The sequence below is a fragment of the Crinia signifera genome, chromosome 11 (assembly GCF_055691185.1).
Source record: "Crinia signifera chromosome 11, ASM5569118v1, whole genome shotgun sequence".
NCBI lineage: Eukaryota > Metazoa > Chordata > Amphibia > Anura > Myobatrachidae > Crinia > Crinia signifera.
The window spans coordinates 1,418,594-1,438,840 of record NC_139227.1 but is presented as its reverse complement, the minus strand read 5'-3'; the positions used below and the strand labels follow the sequence as shown (position 1 = coordinate 1,438,840).

The window sequence follows — 20,247 nt, the reverse complement described above, 5'->3', positions numbered from 1 at the left end:
TTGACACTGTCATTTGTTAATATTTTGCCATTTTATCCCAATTTGATCGCTTCCCCCTCATTATAGATGTTGACAGCTCAGAGGAGGTGTCTGAGGAGTGCCCATGTATCAATGGTCGCTGCGTGAAAAGTCCCCATGGAGTCACATGTGAGTGCCAAGGAGGTTTCCAGCTGGACATCACTCGGACACGCTGCAATGGTAAGCCAGAGCTCTCACTAAATCAGTAGGGTTTATTTATTAAGCATCACTATGATGACACGAAGACTTGCCAATAACGCAAAATAACAAAGGTTATTATTATACATCGGTTTCAGAGACAGAAGTTATACGTACACACATAGGGGGAAATTTACTAACAATACGAATGCAAAAAGTTGCATTCATAGTCTTAATACGAATGGCTACGACTGCATAAGTCGTATGCTAAGTCGTGTTCCGGAGGGGGATTTACAAAGCAGTCATATACGACTGATTTGTAACCCTCCGATGGCATATAAATTCATATTAACGGCCGCTAATACAAATTAGTGGAGGCAGTCTGCACGGATCAGTCAGATCCATCATATCAGTCAGATCCATCATATCAGTCAGATCCATCATATCAATCAGATCCGTCATATCAGTCAGATCCGTCATATCAGTCAGATCCGTGCAGGCTGCAAGGTGTAAAAAAAAGAGAAAATTAAATAAATGAATAAAAAAACAGCGTGGGGTCCCCCCCCCACAGCCACAACCAGCACCAGGCTGACAGAGCCGGGGCCAGTAATAAAAAATCAGGGAACCCGACAAATAGGGGTTCCCCGATTTTTAACAACCAGCCCCAGGCTCCAGGTCCGGGGCTGGTTCCCAAAATACGGGGGGACAAAATAAGTAGGGGTCCCCCATATTTTAAGAACCAGCCCCAGGCCAAACCAGCCAGCAGGGTAATGCCACAGCCGGGGGGAGACTTTTTATACAAGTCCCCCCGGCCAAAGCATTAACCCCCTGACCGGTCAGCCTGGCCAGGGGCCCTGGGGGAGTGGTGACCCCCAATAAAGGCCCCCCCCTCCAGGACGTACCTGACCAGGCTGAAGCCTGGTGCTGTCCCCGGTGGCCCTGTGCGGTGGCCACCGGGCTGATTCAGTGTAAAAAATTAGATGTAAAAACTATTGTTTTAAACTGTGGAACTATGAGTCCCAGCTAGCCTCCCCCGCAAGCTGGGACTTGGAGAACCACAAGTTCCAGCCTGCGGGGCATTAAAGGGCCCGCTGGCACTTGTAGTTCCACAGTAAAAAAATAGTGAAATAAACACACACTGACACATAAGAAAAATAAAACTTTAATACATACATTACACACATACTGATACTTAAGGGCCCCATACATCAGCAATTAATTGTGACAATTTTCAGATATGGAGATGATTGCCACAATTAATTTTAGATGTGTGGGCTCCCCCTTTTGGCAATCCCAATCAAAATCGGCAATTGATTGCTTAATCAGGTTTTTAAACATGTTTAATAATCTGATATTATCTGCAGATCTTTTTTATATGTGTGGGCATTCCCAATTCGTTTTCTTCATCTATTTACATTATGAACAGCTGAAATGACAATCTATTGGGCAATTTCCAGATATGAAGATGCAATCTTTAGATGGAAAAATCTGCCGATCACTGAAATAAATCTGTAATGTGTGGGCAAGTCAGATAGATTGTAAAATCCATTTATCTGGCCAAAAAATCCCTGGATCTGGAAATCCATAAATTGTGATTGCTGATGTATGGGGCCCATTACCTATCTTGATCCCGTAGGTAGGTCCCAGGGTGTTGATGCCCTTTAATGCCCCGCAGGCTGGGACTTGTGGTTCTCCAAGTCCCAGCTTCCGGAGGAGGCTTGCTGGGACTCATAGTTTCACAGTTTAAAACAATAGTTTTTTCATTTATTTTTTTTACACTGAATCAGCCCGGTGGCCACCGCACAGGGACACTGGGGACAGCACAAGGCTTCAGCCTGGTCAGGTAAGTCCTGGAGGGGGGGTCCCCACTCCCCCAGACCCCTGGCCAGGCTGACCGGTCAGGGGGTTAATGCTTTGGCCGGGGGGACTTGTATAAAAAGTCTCCCCCCCGGCTTTGGCATTACCCTACTGGCTGGTTTGGCCTGGGGCTGGTTCTTAAAATACGGGGGACCCCTACTCATTTTGTCTCCCCGTATTTTGGGAATCAGCCCTGGACCTGGTTTAAAAAAAAAAAAAAAAAAAAAAAAATCGGGGAACCTCTATTTGTCGAGTTCCCTGATTTTTAATTACCGGCCCCGGCTCTGTCAGCCTGGTGCTGGTTACAGCTGTGGGGGGGACCCACGCTGTTTATTTATTTATTTTTTACTCTATTTTTTAACACTAAAGCCTGCACGGATCTGACTGATCCGTGCAGGCTTCTGCCAAATATGACAGGAAAATAAAGTGTATTTTCCTGCCGTATATTCGTGGCAGTTTTACACTAATTAGCGGCCGTATTATCAATACGGCCACTTAGTAAATCAGAAACTACCATTCTTTGAATGGTGATTTCTGCCGTATTCTTTCGATGGTGTACTCATCCGTATTTGTAAATACAAATACGAATGTCCCATCATTAAGAAAACGAAAATACTTTTTTTTTTTGGCATAGTAAATGCCCAAAATACATATACACCAAAAAAAAAATTGTATTTTCGTAAGAAATTTGTAAAAAATAGGTGTATTTGTATCCAGAAATACACTTATTTTTGACATTTACTATCCCGAAAATACGGGAATTCGTAGTCATATTGATGTGCTATCAATACGAATACGAATTGCCGTATTTTCGGGATAGTAAATGTCAAAAATAAGTGTATTTGTGGATACAAATACACCTATTTTTTACAAATTTCCTTTAGTAAATTCCCCCGATAGTGTTGTACTAGTTGCTGAACCACCTCTACACCATCTCCCATGCCTCTGTCTATTAACATTTATTTTACTAAAATAATGTGAAAAGGGGGTGTTTTTACCCCCTTTTCAAAGTATTTTAATTGAAATTGAATGCATTAAAGGGCTTTCAGTGCATTTTTCATAAAAACCTCTCCATGCCCATTAATGCACATTTTTTTTAATTAAGCAGATCACATTTCCCATACTTATAATAGTGAATGCTATCTGGCCAAATGTACTAAGAATGTCACTTGTGGTCACGAGAATGGGGTGCGTGGGGGTTTACCCGCAGGGAGAGTAGTAGGAACAAAGGACCTTATTCTGGTCCACACGCAATGCTGTGAAATTTGCAGCATTGCGTGTAGATGGACTGCCGCCCGCACAGCCCCTGCCCCCCCTTGCTCGTCGAGTTCCACGCACGGCTGTAAATGGATGTTTTGTTGTGCGCCGACCAACGAATGAAACACTCTGCTTTGCGTGTTACCTGCTTCACTGCGCCATTTGCATGGGAACACCTAGCATTTGCATTGGAATGCCATGAAATGCCGGGGGTTCCCATGGGTGCAGCCCAGCACCACCACCCCACGCTAGGGGCGAATGGGACAGCGAACTAGCAGTTCCACCCGCTCGGACCCAGCGTCTGCACATGCGCAATAGTATATAAAGCAAACTGAGGAATAGTATAAATTGAATGTGGCAGGTGCAAAAGAAACTTACAATGGGATGCGCTCATTTGTCAATCAAGGGATGGAAAAGAAAAAAGATTCGGTAGGGAACATAACATTTTGAGAGGGCATAATAGCAGCGAGCAGCCCAAAACAATCAAAACATATAGCAAATAGTCCAAGGGATACTGGAAGCTACAAGTCAATGCAACAAAAAGGTGGCAATTAGCAAACAGGAAGCCTGACAAACAAGTCAGGTCACAGGAGGTGGAATTGTGAGGCCGATGACCCTGGAATTATGGTCCATTCAGAACAAGGAGGTGGAGGCATCTTATGTCTTTGTGGGAGAAATATGTGGTGGATTAGCACCTTCCTCTATGGGAATACCCGGCCTAGTCATTCATATGGAGAGCTGGCTATGAGCAGTTTCCCCTGATGCCAGACCAAGATGTAGATGGGGAAACCACATCGATATTTGATGTCATTCTGGTGAAGCAGAGAGGTGACAGGTTTGAAATCTCGTCAAATGTGATCAGGTAGATTTGTAGGGTGGAGTTATAGAAGGAAATAGAACCAAGGTGACAGACCTCCTTCATAACGAGCCTCTTTTCAGTGAAGTAATGCATTCTGAGCATAGCATCTGTAGACTGAGAGTGAGTGAGGACATAGTGCCCGATGAGCGCAATCTAGAAGAAGGTGATCCCCGGGAGTCGCAGCAGAGCTCAAGATGCGCAGGTTCCTCTGGGATCCTCCTAATTCTGAAATTGTTCCTCCACCCCCCCACCTCATTTATTTAATACACTATAGGATTTAGTCCTGTTGTGGTAGGTGGGGAGTGGAAAGGTCTGCCTTATAAAATACACAAAACAATAAAAACATTCGCCTCATTAAAAAAAAAATATATATATATATTATACCCGCTGCTGTGATGATCTACATATAATGCCAGTAAAGGCAACCATAGCAATACACTGTTAGGAGAGTATGTTATGCCCGATATAATCGAGGGCATGTTATGTCCCTTCTGGACCTGCAAATTGGTGGGACTGCTATGCTATTACTGGTGCCTGTCCTAGTGTTTTCCTCCTATGTCCCTATAGATTTTAAGCTTGCAGCAGGGCCCTCCTACCTCCAACTCTGTCTGTTGTTACCCAGTTTGTTTTATCACGGTCTACAATTGTAAAGCGCAACGTAATCTGCTGCTATATAAGACACTGTAACAGAATCTGCTGCGCTATATAAGACATTGTAACAGAATCTGCTGCACTATATAAGATGCTGTAACGGAATCTGCTGCGCTATATAAGACACTGTAACGGAATCTGCTGCGCTATATAAGACGCTGTAACGAAATCTGCTGCGCTATATAAGACACTGTAACGGAATCTGCTGCTATATAAGACACTAACGGAATCTGCTGCGCTATATAAGACACTGTAACGGAATCTGCTGCGCTATATAAGACACTGTAACGGAATCTGCTGCGCTATATAAGACACAGTAACGGGATCTGCTGCGCTATATAAGACACAGTAACGGGATCTGCTGCGCTATATAAGACACTGTAATGGAATCTGCTGCGCTATATAAGACACTGTAACGGAATCTGCTGCGCTATATAAGACACTGTAACGGAATCTGCTGCGCTATATAAGACGCTGTAACGGGATCTGCTGCGCTATATAAGACACTGTAATGGAATCTGCTGCGCTATATAACAACCTGTAACGGAATCTGCTGCGCTATATAAGACACTGTAACGGAATCTGCTGCGCTATATAAGACACTGTAAAGGAATCCGATGCGCTATATAAGAACCTGTAACAGAATCTGATGCGCTATATAAGAACCTGTAACAGAATCTGATGCGCTATATAAGACACTGTAACGGAATCTGCTGCGCTATATAAGACACTGTAACGGAATCTGCTGCGCTATATAAGACACTGTGACGGAATCTGCTGCGCTATATAAGACGCTGTAACGGAATCTGCTGCGCTATATAAGACACTGTAACGGAATCTGCTGCACTATATAAGATGCTGTAACGGAATCTGCTGCGCTATATAAGACGCTGTAACGGAATCTGCTGTGCTATATAAGACGCTGTAACTGAATCTGCTGCGCTATATAAGACACTAACGGAATCTGCTGCTATATAAGACACTAACAGAATCTGCTGCGCTATATAAGACACTAACGGAATCTGCTGCGCTATATAAGACACTGTAAATAAATAACAGATAACTTGAAGCAGTTAATCTGCATTGACTCAACCCCAGCCGAAGGTGATGAAAGACGATGAGGAGGAGGGTGTGGCTTGGTCCGAACAGTACAGGATTTCTCATGACCCCTCTCGCACAATGCGAAGATCCATTTTGATACACAGGGACAGGAGTTCCTTGAGAGTGGAAGGCAAATCTTAGGATGCTAGCTCATCCTTAAGTTTTTCAGATAGACTATGCCAAAAGACTGCATTCAGAGCTTCTTCATTCCATTGGAGCTCAGAAGCCAGAGTCTGAAATTCTTTGATGTACTGTCTAACTGTCTGGGAAACTTGAATTCTCATGATGTCAAAAGCAGCTGAAGATGAATGACCAGGCTCATCGAAGATTCCACGAAAGGACTGAAGGAATCTTGAGTAGTCACTGAGAATAAAATCTGATCACTCCCACAGGGGAGAAACCCACTCAAGGGCTTTACCGGACAGAAGGGAGACAATGAATGCCACCTTGAACCTTGATTTGGGAAAGTTCTCTGGAAGATGTGTGAAGTGAACATCGCAGAGGTTTAGGAAACCTCTACAGAGTTTAGGATCTCCGTCAAATTTTCCCGGAATGGGAAGGCATATTGCCTTGGAGAAGGATGCTGGAAACTTAGATTCCTCTTGGCGAGTAGACTAGGATGAAGGTGTAGCCATAGCGGTTTGGAGTTCATCTTGACGTGCAGACAATTCTTGTAAACCGTTGAATATCTGTCGCTGCGTACCTTCCAGGAACGCCACTGCAGTTTGCAGCATGGTGGCTATGACACTGCCAGATTCATTGGGTCAGTGCTTACTTTCACGGCTAAGGTTAGTTGTGAACCCAGACGAGGACGAGCTGCCAGTGGGCTGAAGTAGTGAGGACAGAAGCTAATGGGTTTAATATAAGATTTGCTCTAAAGATGGGACAGGTCTTTGGCTAGGACGACATAAAGCTGGGGACACCAGCAATGCAGAAATACTGGAAAACATGAAGCTGGATATCAACAGAGCAGGATTCCAGATGAGTTAAACTGGGAGCACCAGCAATGATTAAATACTGAAAGACATGGAGTTGTTTATCAGCAGAGCAGGATTTCCAGATGACTGAAGCTGGGGATGCCAGCACAGCAGAAAGACTGGAAAAAGTGAAGCTGGTTAACAGCAGAGCAGGATTTCCAGGTGACTGAAGCTGGGGATTCAGGCTGGAGGCACCAGCAATGCAGTGAAGCTGGGTAGCTTGAAGCTGGGGATTCCAGCAATGCAGGAGAGCCAGGTAGCTTGAAGCTGGGGATTCCAGCAATGCAGGAGAGCCAGGTAGCTTGAAGCTGGGGATTCCAGCAATGCAGAAGAGCCAGGTAGCTTGAGACTGAGGATTCCAGCAATGCAGGAGAGCCAGGTAGCTTGAAGCTGGGGATTCCAGCAATGCAGGAGAGCCAGGTAGCTTGAGGCTGGGGATTCCAGCAATGCAGGAGAGCCAGGTAGCTTGAGGCTGAGGATTCCAGCAATGCAGGAGAGCCAGGTAGCTTAGAGCGGAGGATTCCAGCAATGCAGGAGAGCCAGGTAGCTTGAGGCTGAGGATTCCAGCAATGCAGTAGAGTCGGGTAGCTTGAAGCTGGGGATTCCAGCAATGCAGGAGAGCCAGGTAGTTTGAGGCTGGGGATTCCAGCAATGCAGGAGAGCCAGGTAGCTTGAGGCTGGGGATTCCAGCAATGCAGGAGAGCCAGGTAGCTTGAGGCTGGGGATTCCAGCAATGCAGGAGAGCCAGGTAGCTTGAGGCTGGGGATTCCAGCAATTCAGGAGAGCCAGGTAGCTTGAGGCTGAGGATTCCAGCAATGCAGAAGAGCCAGGTAGCTTGAATCTGGGGATTCCTGCAATGCAGGAGAGCCGGGTAGCTTGAGGCTGGGGATTCCAGCAATACAGGAGAGCCAGGTAGCTTGAGGCTGGGGATTCCAGCAATGCAGGAGAGCCAGGTAGCTTGAGGCTGGGGATTCCAGCAATGCAGGAGAGCCAGGTAGCTTGAGGCTGAGGATTCCAGCAATGCAGGAGAGCCAGGTAGCTTGAAGCTGGGGATTCCAGCAATGCAGGAGAGCCAGGTAGCTTGAGGCTGGGGATTCCAGCAATGCAGGAGAGCCAGGTAGCTTGAGGCTGAGGATTCCAGCAATGCAGGAGAGCCAGGTAGCTTAGAGCGGAGGATTCCAGCAATGCAGGAGAGCCAGGTAGCTTGAGGCTGAGGATTCCAGCAATGCAGTAGAGTCGGGTAGCTTGAAGCTGGGGATTCCAGCAATGCAGGAGAGCCAGGTAGTTTGAGGCTGGGGATTCCAGCAATGCAGGAGAGCCAGGTAGCTTGAGGCTGGGGATTCCAGCAATGCAGGAGAGCCAGGTAGCTTGAGGCTGGGGATTCCAGCAATGCAGGAGAGCAAGGTAGCTTGAGGCTGGGGATTCCAGCAATTCAGGAGAGCCAGGTAGCTTGAGGCTGAGGATTCCAGCAATGCAGGAGAGCCAGGTAGCTTGAATCTGGGGATTCCTGCAATGCAGGAGAGCCGGGTAACTTGAGGCTGGGGATTCCAGCAATACAGGAGAGCCAGGTAGCTTGAGGCTGGGGATTCCAGCAATGCAGGAGAGCCAGGTAGCTTGAGACTGAGGATTCCAGCAATGCAGGAGAGCCAGGTAGCTGGAATCTGGGTATTCCAGCAATGCAGGAGAGCCAGGTAGCTTGAAGCTGGGGATTCCAGCAATGCAGTAGAAGTCAGATGGTTCAGAGAAAGGAAGTGCAGGAGATGGTAGATGTACTGTGTCTTTAAGGAGCTAACAAAGGCAGAAGCTTCTTACACGCTGACAGACAACAAAGCATTGACAGCGTTCTGTTCCATGAGCTGGGCTTTATACCTCCTGCTCAGTGCTGATTGTCTGGAATGCAACTCTCGTATATAGTTTACTCCAAAAGGGCATGGTATGTATCTGCACAACCGCATAAATTTATTTATTGCAAGATAACAAGACCCCAGATTTTTAGATCAATGGTGGGGTGCTGTTCCCATCAGGCTAATGTAGACAAGTTTTACAGAAAAGAGAAAAAGGGGGACTGTTCGGGGGAACGCACTGATAATTGTTTAAAATATAACTTTTATTAGTATTATTTTAATACTGCACCAGGTGGGACAGCAGATGACAGGGAGCGCTTAGGATAGCGCCGCAGGTATGACAAGGTGCGGCTGGGGATCGCTGTAAACCTCCGTTTTGTGACAAAGAGCACAGCATTTTATATTGGCTATATATCCCTTCACTTTACACCAGTAGGTGGTGCCACTTGCAATATAGCAGCAACATGATGGTCATGCAATGCTATTCTGGAAACGTTTAGCAGAGGCACAGTAATTAGTGACATTAATACTGGTCTGAACCCTGTTACTGAGCTTCTATAGAGAAACAAATTCCCTCCTCCATTTTCTGTAACCAGATTATAGTATAACATTATGGTGATTTTGTTTACTCATTTATCGTATACAGAGAAGCCTGCAGTGACAAGATAGTGAATTCAAAATCTGTTTTAATAGTTTGGCAGTGACTAGGCTTAGAAATGTCCCTAGTAGTCTAGTGGTAACTTACCTGGTCCAGTGGGTCCAGCGATATCTTCTGGGTCTGTTGGTCAGCTGATTAGGACTTCTGGTGGTATTGCTAATCCTAACCGCAGCCCTTCTCCGAGTGCCTAATCCTCTCTTCTGCAGAAGATACCCTCTGCTGCCAGTCCATGCAGAATGTTGGAGTACAAGCACACACCATGTGTTGGCATTGTGAATGTCGACATTCTGCACATGCCAATTTGGTCAATGTGTACATAACTGCTGACGTAGCAAATGTCAACATTTTGTCCATTCCATACATAACTGGTTTTTATACTAGATGCTTGCGTTGTGTAGCACATGGCTAATGGGTGAACTGCTCTTAAAGCTATGGTTGAATGAGCCAGCCAGTGATCCCAAACTTATTGTGGTCATGGTACTCTAGAGCAGGGGTGGCCAATCCGATCCTCGAGATCTACCAACGGTCCAGGTTTTCCAGGTTACCTAGCTGGTGCACAGCTGTAGTCATTACTAACTGTCACATTCCCCAGGTCACCTAGCTGGTGCACAGCTGTAGTCATTACTAACTGTCACATTCCCCAGGTCACCTAGCTGGTGCACAGCTGTAGTCATTACTAACTGTCACATTTTATAACATGCTGCATTCATTCCTACTATAGATCCACAGGTTGCCTGGAAAACATGCGCCATTGGTAGATCTTGAGGACAGGCTTGGCCACCCCTGCTCTAGAGCATCAAAAAATGTTCACAGCACCCTACGATAAATGTTTATTATTGAGAATTATGAAAAACATATGAAATTAAGTAAAATGTGTTTATAGGTCATCCTTAGGGTCAGTTATATGGTATAAAGGGACTTAATTTGCTACAGTTTGTTCAAATGTTATATTTGACAGCCACAAACATTGGTTTTGCCTGTTATATTGATCATAAATAATTTAAATTGGTCTTGGGCCATCAACCCATAGCACCCCTGCAAGTGTCCTGAGGCACCCCAGGCTTGGGAACCAATGAGCTAGGCTCTGAAGTGAATGTTCGCTATGAAGTATAGATATAAAGAGCATGAATATCTAAAGTGTGTAAAAATAATATAGCGCTACAGTGTTATATCCTCATTTTAACTTGTTATTCATCGAACAGATCTGGACGAGTGCAGACAGAAAAATCCAAGAGGACCTCTCTGCAAAAATAGCCGTTGTATAAACACAGTGGGATCATTCCGGTGTGTGTGTAAATTGGGGTACACACGATCTCGTCACCCCCACATCTGCAACCCACAAAGAAAAAGATAATTTGTTCACCACAGAACAACATCTCACCAGCATGCAGCTAATCGAACTGAAGGTCCATAAGGAAGCCGAGTACTATAAAACGCTGAGATATTAATGAGACATATATAAGATGTATAGTAACCAAGGTATTTGTAAGATAAAGACGTATTACAAAATATTTTTGTACAGTACAGTGCACCCTTGTGTAGTATTCAGTTTCTCATACTCATATTATCTATATATTTATAAAAAGGGTGGTTGACTACACTCTTCCTGTACAGACATATTGCTTTACAGTTATATCAAGGCTATAAGAAGACCACTGTGTATGTGTGTCTATGTATGTATATATGTAAATAGAGGTATGATTTATTATCCAGAATAGCTGGGACTGCAGCATCATTTATCGGTCTGTAATTTGGTGCACTGTACTTAAAATACTACCAAATATATTTATAACGGATGTCGTTCGTTAACAATATTGTATTGTGTATATCCAGTTTTAGTTCATTTTTTTCAGCATCGCTTCTCACAGGTCTTAAGAAAGGTGCGACCGCAAGTGATAAAATGTAACACGCTGCAACAATTTATTTTCCTTCATTTTACTTACAGAAATTTGGGGATTTTTGGGTGTTTCTGGATAATACATTCCACATTTACTTACACACACACACACACACACACACACACACACACACACACACACACACACACACACAAACATACATACATATAATATATATATATATATTTTTTTTTTCCAAGGGGTGATCGCACTCACACTGATTATGGTAAAGATAACAGTGGGGTGCACATTAAGGGGTCCAGAAGTCAATCCGTGCCCCAATGTATACATAGGTTCTCAAGTAGAGAAATGAGCACTCGCCACTTTATCAAAGAAACACGAATTTGATAAAATCATGAGAAATTTATTTCCAACGGTGTCATCAAGGTAGAACAGTAGTAATCACATTGCTCCAACGTTTCGATCCTTGAACAGTGGACCTTTATTAAGGAGCCTAGAATTGTACAACAAACAATGCATTATGCACTAATACGCAATGCACTAATACGCACATTAGTGCAAACACATGGAGGTACAAACTAATATAGTGATTAGGAAACAACAGTACTTACATGAGTGAAGGTATACAGTGTTTGAGATATCAACTGGTGATCATGCAGACCAACATGGTGCAGGTACAGTGACACCAGCTAAGACTGCCCGGGCCCAGCTTATATACCCAAAGAGCGAAAGTCACGTGGACACGCGTTCCTGCCGTGTCCCGAATGACATCACTTCCTGTTTAGTGCGGAGGTCCGCAAACAGGAACTCGCGGCTATTGTGACAATAGCCGCGAGTTCCTGTTTGCGGACCTCCGCACTAAACAGGAAGTGACGTCAAGCGGGACACGGCAGGTTGAGTATCCCTTATCCAAATATCCATAGTTTCCAAAATGTAATTTATTTATTTTTCTGCTAAAAGCACTACTGGGTCATCTGTAACTGGCACTACTGAGGATATGATATGTAACTGGCGCTAAATATGTGCAAGAAAACTATTGCTTGGCATTTAAATTCAGTGCATGAGATAGGACACAAACTTTGTATATTTATAATATAATATATTTGTGTGTATTTCATGTGTTTATACTATTCCAAAATATTCCGTTATCCAAAGTTCTTCTTCTGGTCCGAGTATTTTGGATAAGGGATACTCAACCTGTATATAGATGGAGATATACAGATCGGGGGGTGCCCAAGAAGTGACTGTACTAAAATACTTTTTCAGCACTGATCACTGGTGTGTGAGGGGCAGTAAACAGTAAAAGGATATGCTGGAAAACCCATCACAAATTAAAATTTTATAAAGGAAGAAAAGGAGCACCTCCTAGTGTAATAGGGTAAAGTGCCACCCAAGACATAAAGCAAAATGCTAACACCATTTATCTGGTTAAAGGTTCTTTGGTCAGAAGACCCTCAAATGAATAATACAGGGAAAATAAAAACACAAAATAAAAAAAAAAAATCACACAGAATGGGGGTCTAGGACAGGTGCGCAATTGGTGATGTAGTCTGTGGGAAGCAAGACTGGGGAACTCAGAAACACTGCAGACAAGAGGAAAATTGGAGAACAAAGAATTGAAAGTGTGACCCCCATTCTAACATGGCTTAAGCGAGGCCAAAAAAGAGTACGGAGGTCTACAATATCCCCCTATTTTTTTATTAATAATATCAGCCCAAATCTGAAATTTGCACCATGAATGGTTTTGTTTCTTGTTTTTGAGGTTCATCATAGTGAAGATCGGTGAATACAACAAATAGGACAAATCACGCACATTGGAAAATATATGCCTCAATTAGGAGGGCGGGTTCCATTCCCATTTTTTTTATATTTATTGTTTGTAGGAGGTGTAACTATAGGTACCCAGCTGCACCTTCAGTGGAGTGCAGTTACTTCATCACCTTCTACATAAATATAACAGTGTGCAGCATTTTCCAATATAAATTTTAGTAAAAACCATCTACTATATAAAAGTGAAAATTTGTCATTCTGTCGGTCTTTCTATACAAATGCACAGTTCACAAGCCAAGATAGAGACATTTTACATTTTAGTGTATTTAAACACAGCTGAGGCAACTAAAAAAATTAGAAATAAAAATGAATTAGTTAATTTTTAATTAATAAAAAAAAAAAATAGTTTTACACACATTCCAATTACCTAGATCCTTGATGGCTAACCTTGACACTCCAGCTGTTGTTGAACTACACATCCCAGCATGCTCCGGTATGGCTGAAGCAATTTATGCTGAACTTGGTACACATATGACTTACAATCTGAGAAAAAACAGTGTGGGGGTAAGACACCCCTAACACCACTAGGGGTGAGACAACAGCACAGAGTATTTCAGAAGACAGCATAACTCTGAAATGACTGGAGTCAGTTACACCAAACTTGGTAGACATATCAATTACTATATGTAAACAAATACTCTGGGGGTAACACATAACTTGCACCCCTAGGGGGTGAGGCAGCAGCACAGAGTATTTCAGCAGACAGCATAACTCCAGAATGACTGGAGCAATTTACACAAATCTTGGTACACATAAGACTTACACTATGTGAACAAACATTGTGGGGCCACATACCTTTATTACCCCTAGGGCTGAGGCAGCAGCACAGAGTATTTCAGCAGACAGCATAACTCTGGAATGGCTGGAGCAATGTACACCAAACTTGGTACTACTTGGAACTACTAGTTCGCCATCCCGTTCGCACCTACTAGTGCGGGCGAGGGGGCATAGGTTCGGCCGGGATGGGCTGCGCCCATGGGAATGCCCAGTGTTCCATGGGTGTTCCCATGAAAATGCTGGGCATTCCCATAGGTGCGGGCACCGGATGTCAGCTGCCCGCCCTCTTCCCGTATAGGGAACATGCAAAGCTAAGACATCAAAGAGTGTCTTCGTTTTGCGTGTACTTTCCAAATCATTCGATGGCCGGCGATCATCAAATCATTTGGCCCCACACCCAAGGCTGCGAATGGATGTTTATGCAGAACATCCATTCGCAGCCATGTGGGGAACTCGGTGAGCGAAGGGGGGGGGGGGGGGGCGGCTGTGTGAGCAGTGGGCGGTGTTCCATCCACACGTAACGCTGATCTGCAGGCTTAAGCTGGCCATACATCTACAGATCGATTGTCAGATTGGGCTGGTTGGAACAAAAACCTGGTAATGGATCCCTTGAGTACATGACAGTTGACCAATTGCTTTGAAATGCTGGAAAACTGCCAAAAACTGTCACTCATCCATTAACAGGTTTTTACTCCAACCAGCAAACCTGACAATCGATCTGTAGATATATAGCCACCTTTAGGCCAGAAATGCAGCGCAAAAGGTCATCATTATGCTATTACACACACACACACACACACACACAAACTCCTTTTCAATGTATTATTGGTTTATTGTACTATTTGTACTTTTAAGTTTTGTCCTTATTAAAAAATAAATATATTTATTGTCATTTTACATTGTTACAGTTTTGTATGATATTTTCACTTTTCTCCCTCTCTGCTCTTTCACTCGCTCTTTATCTATATACAGTATCTAGCCGTCTACACGCTGCCATAACCACCTACAGTACCTGTCAAAGCGCACCTGATCCCGATGTTTGCTTGCTGGGTTCGGCGGTGCTAGTGTCTTTAGGGTGAAGGCAGGTGGGGGTTAGTGGTAGCTGTAGATGCAGCTTTCGCGGGGCTTCCGGTTCCCGCATGTCAGGGGCGCGTCCTTAAAGAGACAAGAACCCATCTTTTATTCTTGATGCTCATAAGGGCAGAGGTCAGCCCCTCCTATTAAAGGTAGTGAAGGAGCCCTGCTCTCTAACCTCGCTACGGCATTGTTCACTACTGTTACTAAAAGCACCAGCTTCAGTTATTTTTATCCGGGCTCCCATTCCCGATGCAATCAGTCAGGGTTATACTATCCATTGCCAGTCGTAAATTCAGGGTGGAACATGTGTCCCCAGCACCTGTATTCTGAAATCCAGACTGACTGTCAGATCCTGCTCTCTTGCGAGGGTCCCTGGTATACACCCCTGGCATGTTAGATTCCCTGCCTCAGTTTTGGGCATTAGTCAAGTTCAAGGTACAGGTTCACATCCTGAACATTCCAGTGGTTTGTGACACTCCCGAATATTGGCCTTTATTCTGATTGCCGTGCTACGTGTTCCTGCAGGGGAGCGTATTTATGCGCATGTGCAGAGCGCTAGGTGCAAGCCGGCCTCCCGTTCGCACCTAACAGTGTGGGCATGGGGTGGTGGTGTCTGGCTGCAACCATGGGTACAAGAGGGGTTTTACCTCTGCGAGCACTGGAGAAATTATTCAGTGGTCGATGACCATTATGCTAAACATCCATTTGCAGCCTCGGTGAGCGAGGGTAAGGGCGGGCAGCCGTGTGAGGAACTCTGTTAACGAGGGTAGAGGCGGGCAGCCGTGCGGGGAAAATCGGTGAGCGAGGATAGGGGCTGCAGCCGTGAGGGGAACACGGTGAGCAGGGGTAAGGGCGGGCAGCCATGCGGGGAAAATCGGTGAGCGAGGGTAGGGGCTGCAGCCGTGAGGGGAACAGTGTGAGCGAGGGTAAGGGCAGCAGCTGTGCGGGGAATTCGGTGAGCAAGGGTAAGGGCGTGCAGCCGTGCAGGGAACTCGGTAAGCGAGGGTAGGGGCTGCAGCTGTGCAGAGAACTCGGTGAGCGAGGGTAAGGGTGGGCAGCTGTGCGGGGAACTCGGTGAGCGAGGGTAGGGGCTGCAGCTGTGCAGGGAACTCGGTGAGCGAGGGTAAGGGTGGGCAGCTGTGCGGGGAACTCGGTGAGCGAGGGTAGGGGCAGATAGCCGTGCGGGGAACTCGGTGAGCGAGGGTAGGGGTGGGCAGCCGTGCAGAGAATTCTGTGAGTGAGGGTAGGGGTGGGCAGCAGTGCAGGGAACTCGGTGAGTGAGGGTAGGGGTGGGCAGCCGTGCAGAGAATTCTGTGAGTGAGGGTAGGGGTGGGCAGCTGTGCAGGGAACTTGGGGAGCGAGAGTAGGGGTGGGAAGCCGTGCAGAGAACTCGGTAAGTGAGGGTAGGGGCGGGCAGCAGTGCGGGGAACTCGTGATCGAGGTTCGATGTGGGCAGCCGGGCGGGGAACTCGGGGGAAGGGTCGGGCAGCCGTGCGTGCGGTGTAAATTCACAAGCAACCCTGTGAATTTTGCAGCATTGCGTGTGGATCAGAATAGGGTCCATTGTGTAGGTCCCATTTTGCTGTCAAAACAGCTCTGACCCATAAAAGGCACGAATGATATGTAAAGGTGTCCTATGGTATCTGACTGACATCCCATTGATCACAGTAATCATCTTTGTCATGTTCCTCAATCATTCCTGACCAATTGCAATGCAGCAGCATACATCAGATTCTATCTATTATCTTCTAGAAGGAGCTGAATAAATACGTAGGAGAATCTGATTGGTTGCTGTGGGAAATATCCCAACTTCAAAAGAACTCCTTCTTAGTAAATGTACCCCAATGAATCCCAGCTGAACATTGGCCAGAGCATCCCACCGCCTCTGCAGGCTTGTCTCCTGTCACCGGTAACTACATGTACTCGGCCATCTATAATCAGGTTCTGACGTAGGAACATTGGCCAGAGCATCCCACCGCCTCTGCAGGCTTGTCTTCTGTCACAGGTAACTACATGTACTCAGCCATCTACAACCAAGTTCTGATGTAGGAACATTGGCCAGAGCATCCCACCGCCTCTGCAGGCTGGTCTCCTGTCACCGATAACTACATGTACTCAGCCATCTATAATCAGGTTCTGATGTAGGAACATTGGCCAGAGCATCCCACCGCCTCTGCAGGCTGGTCTCCTGTCACCGGTAACTACATGTACTCAGCCATCTATAATCAGGTTCTGATGTAGGAACATTGGCCAGAGCATCCCACCGCCTCTGCAGGCTTGTCTTCTGTCACAGGTAACTACATGTACTCGGCCATCTATAATCAGGTTCTGATGTAGGAACATTGGCCAGAGCATCCCACCGCCTCTGCAGGCTTGTCTTCTGTCACAGGTAACTACATGTACTCAGCCATCTACAACCAAGTTCTGATGTAGGAACATTGGCCAGAGCATCCCACCGCCTCTGCAGGCTGGTCTCCTGTCACCGATAACTACATGTACTCAGCCATCTATAATCAGGTTCTGATGTAGGAACATTGGCCAGAGCATCCCACCGCCTCTGCAGGCTGGTCTCCTGTCACCGATAACTACATGTACTCAGCCATCTATAATCAGGTTCTGATGTAGGAACATTGGCCAGAGCATCCCACCGCCTCTGCAGGCTTGTCTTCTGTCACAGGTAACTACATGTACTCAGCCATCTACAACCAAGTTCTGATGTAGGAACATTGGCCAGAGCATCCCACCGCCTCTGCAGGCTGGTCTCCTGTCACCGATAACTACATGTACTCAGCCATCTATAATCAGGTTCTGATGTAGGAACATTGGCCAGAGCATCCCACCGCCTCTGCAGGCTGGTCTCCTGTCACCGATAACAACATGTACTCAGCCATCTATAATCAGGTTCTGATGTAGGAACATTGGCCAGAGCATCCCACCGCCTCTGCAGGCTTGTCTTCTGTCACAGGTAACTACATGTACTCAGCCATCTATAATCAGGTTCTGATGTAGGAACATTGGCCAGAGCATCCCACCGCCTCTGCAGGCTGGTCTCCTGTCACCGGTAACTACATGTACTCAGCCATCTATAATCAGGTTCTGATGTAGGAACATTGGCCAGAGCATCCCACCGCCTCTGCAGGCTTGTCTTCTGTCACAGGTAACTACATGTACTCGGCCATCTAGAATCAGGTTCTGATGTAGGAACATTGGCCAGAGCATCCCACCGCCTCTGCAGGCTTGTCTCCTGTCACCGGTAACTACATGTACTCAGCCATCTATAAATCAGGTTCTGATGTAGGAACATTGGCCAGAGCATCCCACCGCCCCTGCAGGCTGGTCTCCTGTCACCGGTAACTACATGTACTCAGCCATCTGATCAGAGGAGATCAGCAACCTGATAGAAGTGCTGAAGCTGCTACCACCAGTCATGACAAAGCCGATACCTCTTTGTATTTTTTGCTCTTTGGAGCATTTCTCTTTTTTAGGATAGTTTATTAAACTGCCACCCTGTCTGCCCCTGCAGTGCCGCTCTGCTTCCAAGATGTGCCAGGTTGGAAGTGTAAGGTCCACATGTATGTGATGCCCACTGCTGTCGCTTAGCTCAGTCATCCAGCTACCTCGGTATAACCTTTTGGCCCAACTACAGTAAAGGAAAACAATTTTGTGAGCTGTGAAGTGATCAAAATTGACTAGAAATGAGTGGAAACTAATGTTGAGGCTAATAATACTTTAGGGGCAAAAACAGGCCCAAATTCTGTTATTTTAGCCATTTTTAGCATTTTTTTCATAAAAATCCAGATCCAAAACCCACAAGGGTGGTTTTGCCAAAACCAATCCAGATCCAAAACACGAAGGGAGATCCAGATCCAAAACCCGAAAAAGTGGCCACCACACATCTCTAGTTCTGATGTAGGAACATTGGTCAATGGTCTGTAGCTACATAACCCCTGTAAGCTGCAATACACTGTGTGTTCTGACACCTTTCTACCATAGCCAGCAGTCTATTCCCGTAGCCAGGGGGCTGAGGGCATGGCTAGAGGCTCACAGAGCCTCTGGGTCATGCCCCCATAGCGTCAAAATGGGGACGTGGCCTTGCGGGAGAGCCGGGAGTATAGGCCACGCCCCAAATTAGGCCACACCCCACAAATTTTGGCGTGCCTGCGGCGCGCAGCAGCTGCGTCCCTCTTCCGACTACTCCAAAGTTGGGAGGTATGTATGTGGAATGTTTTTCTAGCACAGAGAAGTAGATGTCCTCCATATGCATGTAGAAATCCACTCTCTGACACCATTCCCTTATCGTAGAGACTCTTGCTGAGCGCCAGGGAACGGGCACCACCGCTCTCGCAGCATGGCATAAAGGTTTCAAAAGTGAGTTCTTATAACTATTTATAGGTAGATTAGAGTGTGAGAGGAGCCAGAGGTCAGGTCCGTTGGGCACATCATACCCCACTATTTTGGATGTCAATTTTAACGATTGCGTTCCAGAATGGGAGATCCGAGGACAATCCCACCAGATATGCATTAGGGTACCTCTCTCCCCGCCACATCTCCAACACAGAGGCGACACCGAAGGGTAGCACCTATGGAGTAAGGTGGGGCATCTGTACCACCTGGTGAACAATTTATACTGGGTTTCACTAACATCTAAGCTGGTAGAACACTGCGATGTCATACCACAATGCCTCCTCCAGTCAATTTGTATCCCCCGATGAATGAGGTCGTCATCCCATGCTATACAGAAAGAGGGAATATTGGGAAATGTACCATCTAAGATGATTTTATATGGCCTAGATATGACGTGTGTAGGGGCTGGGTTCTGTGTACATAGTTTCTCAAATAGAAGTGAGCTCCCTATTGAGATTTAACGTCTTGTCTTGTGATTGGATAAAATGGTGTTGTAAATAGAACCAAAAAGTCCCTAGGGGGTATGTCTTCTGTTTCACATATTTCTGAGAAGGATCTAAGGGGGTTATTCAGGTTAATTCGCAAGGCTGCGAATTCACAGCCTTGCGAGTCCACCAAACTTTGCCCGAACAGCTGCGAATGGATGTTTGGCATAAACATCCATTCGCATGGCTCGGGTAACCGCCCACATCTTTCGATGGTCACCGACCATCGAATGATGTTTAGCGTGCACGCATATATAAGTGACCTTTCAGTTGCGTATATATGCGTGCACGCTGGCGTGGATACGGCTGGGCAGTTGACATCCGGTGATGTCAGCCACCCGCCCCCCACACCCGCGTCACTGCCTCATTTCCATGAGAACGCCCAGCGTTCTCATGGGAACGCCCATGGAACGCTGGGCGTTCCCATATGGTAATGGGGCAGCCCGGCGCCCCCG

At 46.0% G+C, this 20,247-nt stretch overlaps 1 protein-coding gene across 2 annotated transcripts in view; it reads left to right on the top strand.

The window, feature by feature from the left end:
• The window catches only part of LTBP3 (latent transforming growth factor beta binding protein 3), a 158,311-nt gene extending 143,588 nt beyond the window's left edge, over window positions 1–14,723 (top strand). For both annotated transcript variants that reach the window (XM_083164804.1, XM_083164803.1), the window contains 2 exons: window positions 67–198; window positions 10,563–14,723. In XM_083164804.1, coding sequence (XP_083020930.1) covers window positions 67–198; window positions 10,563–10,714 — 284 coding nt within the window. In that variant the 3' untranslated portion in view covers window positions 10,715–14,723. The remainder of the gene's footprint in view (window positions 1–66; window positions 199–10,562) is intronic.
• The last annotated feature ends 5,524 nt before the right edge of the window (window positions 14,724–20,247 follow it).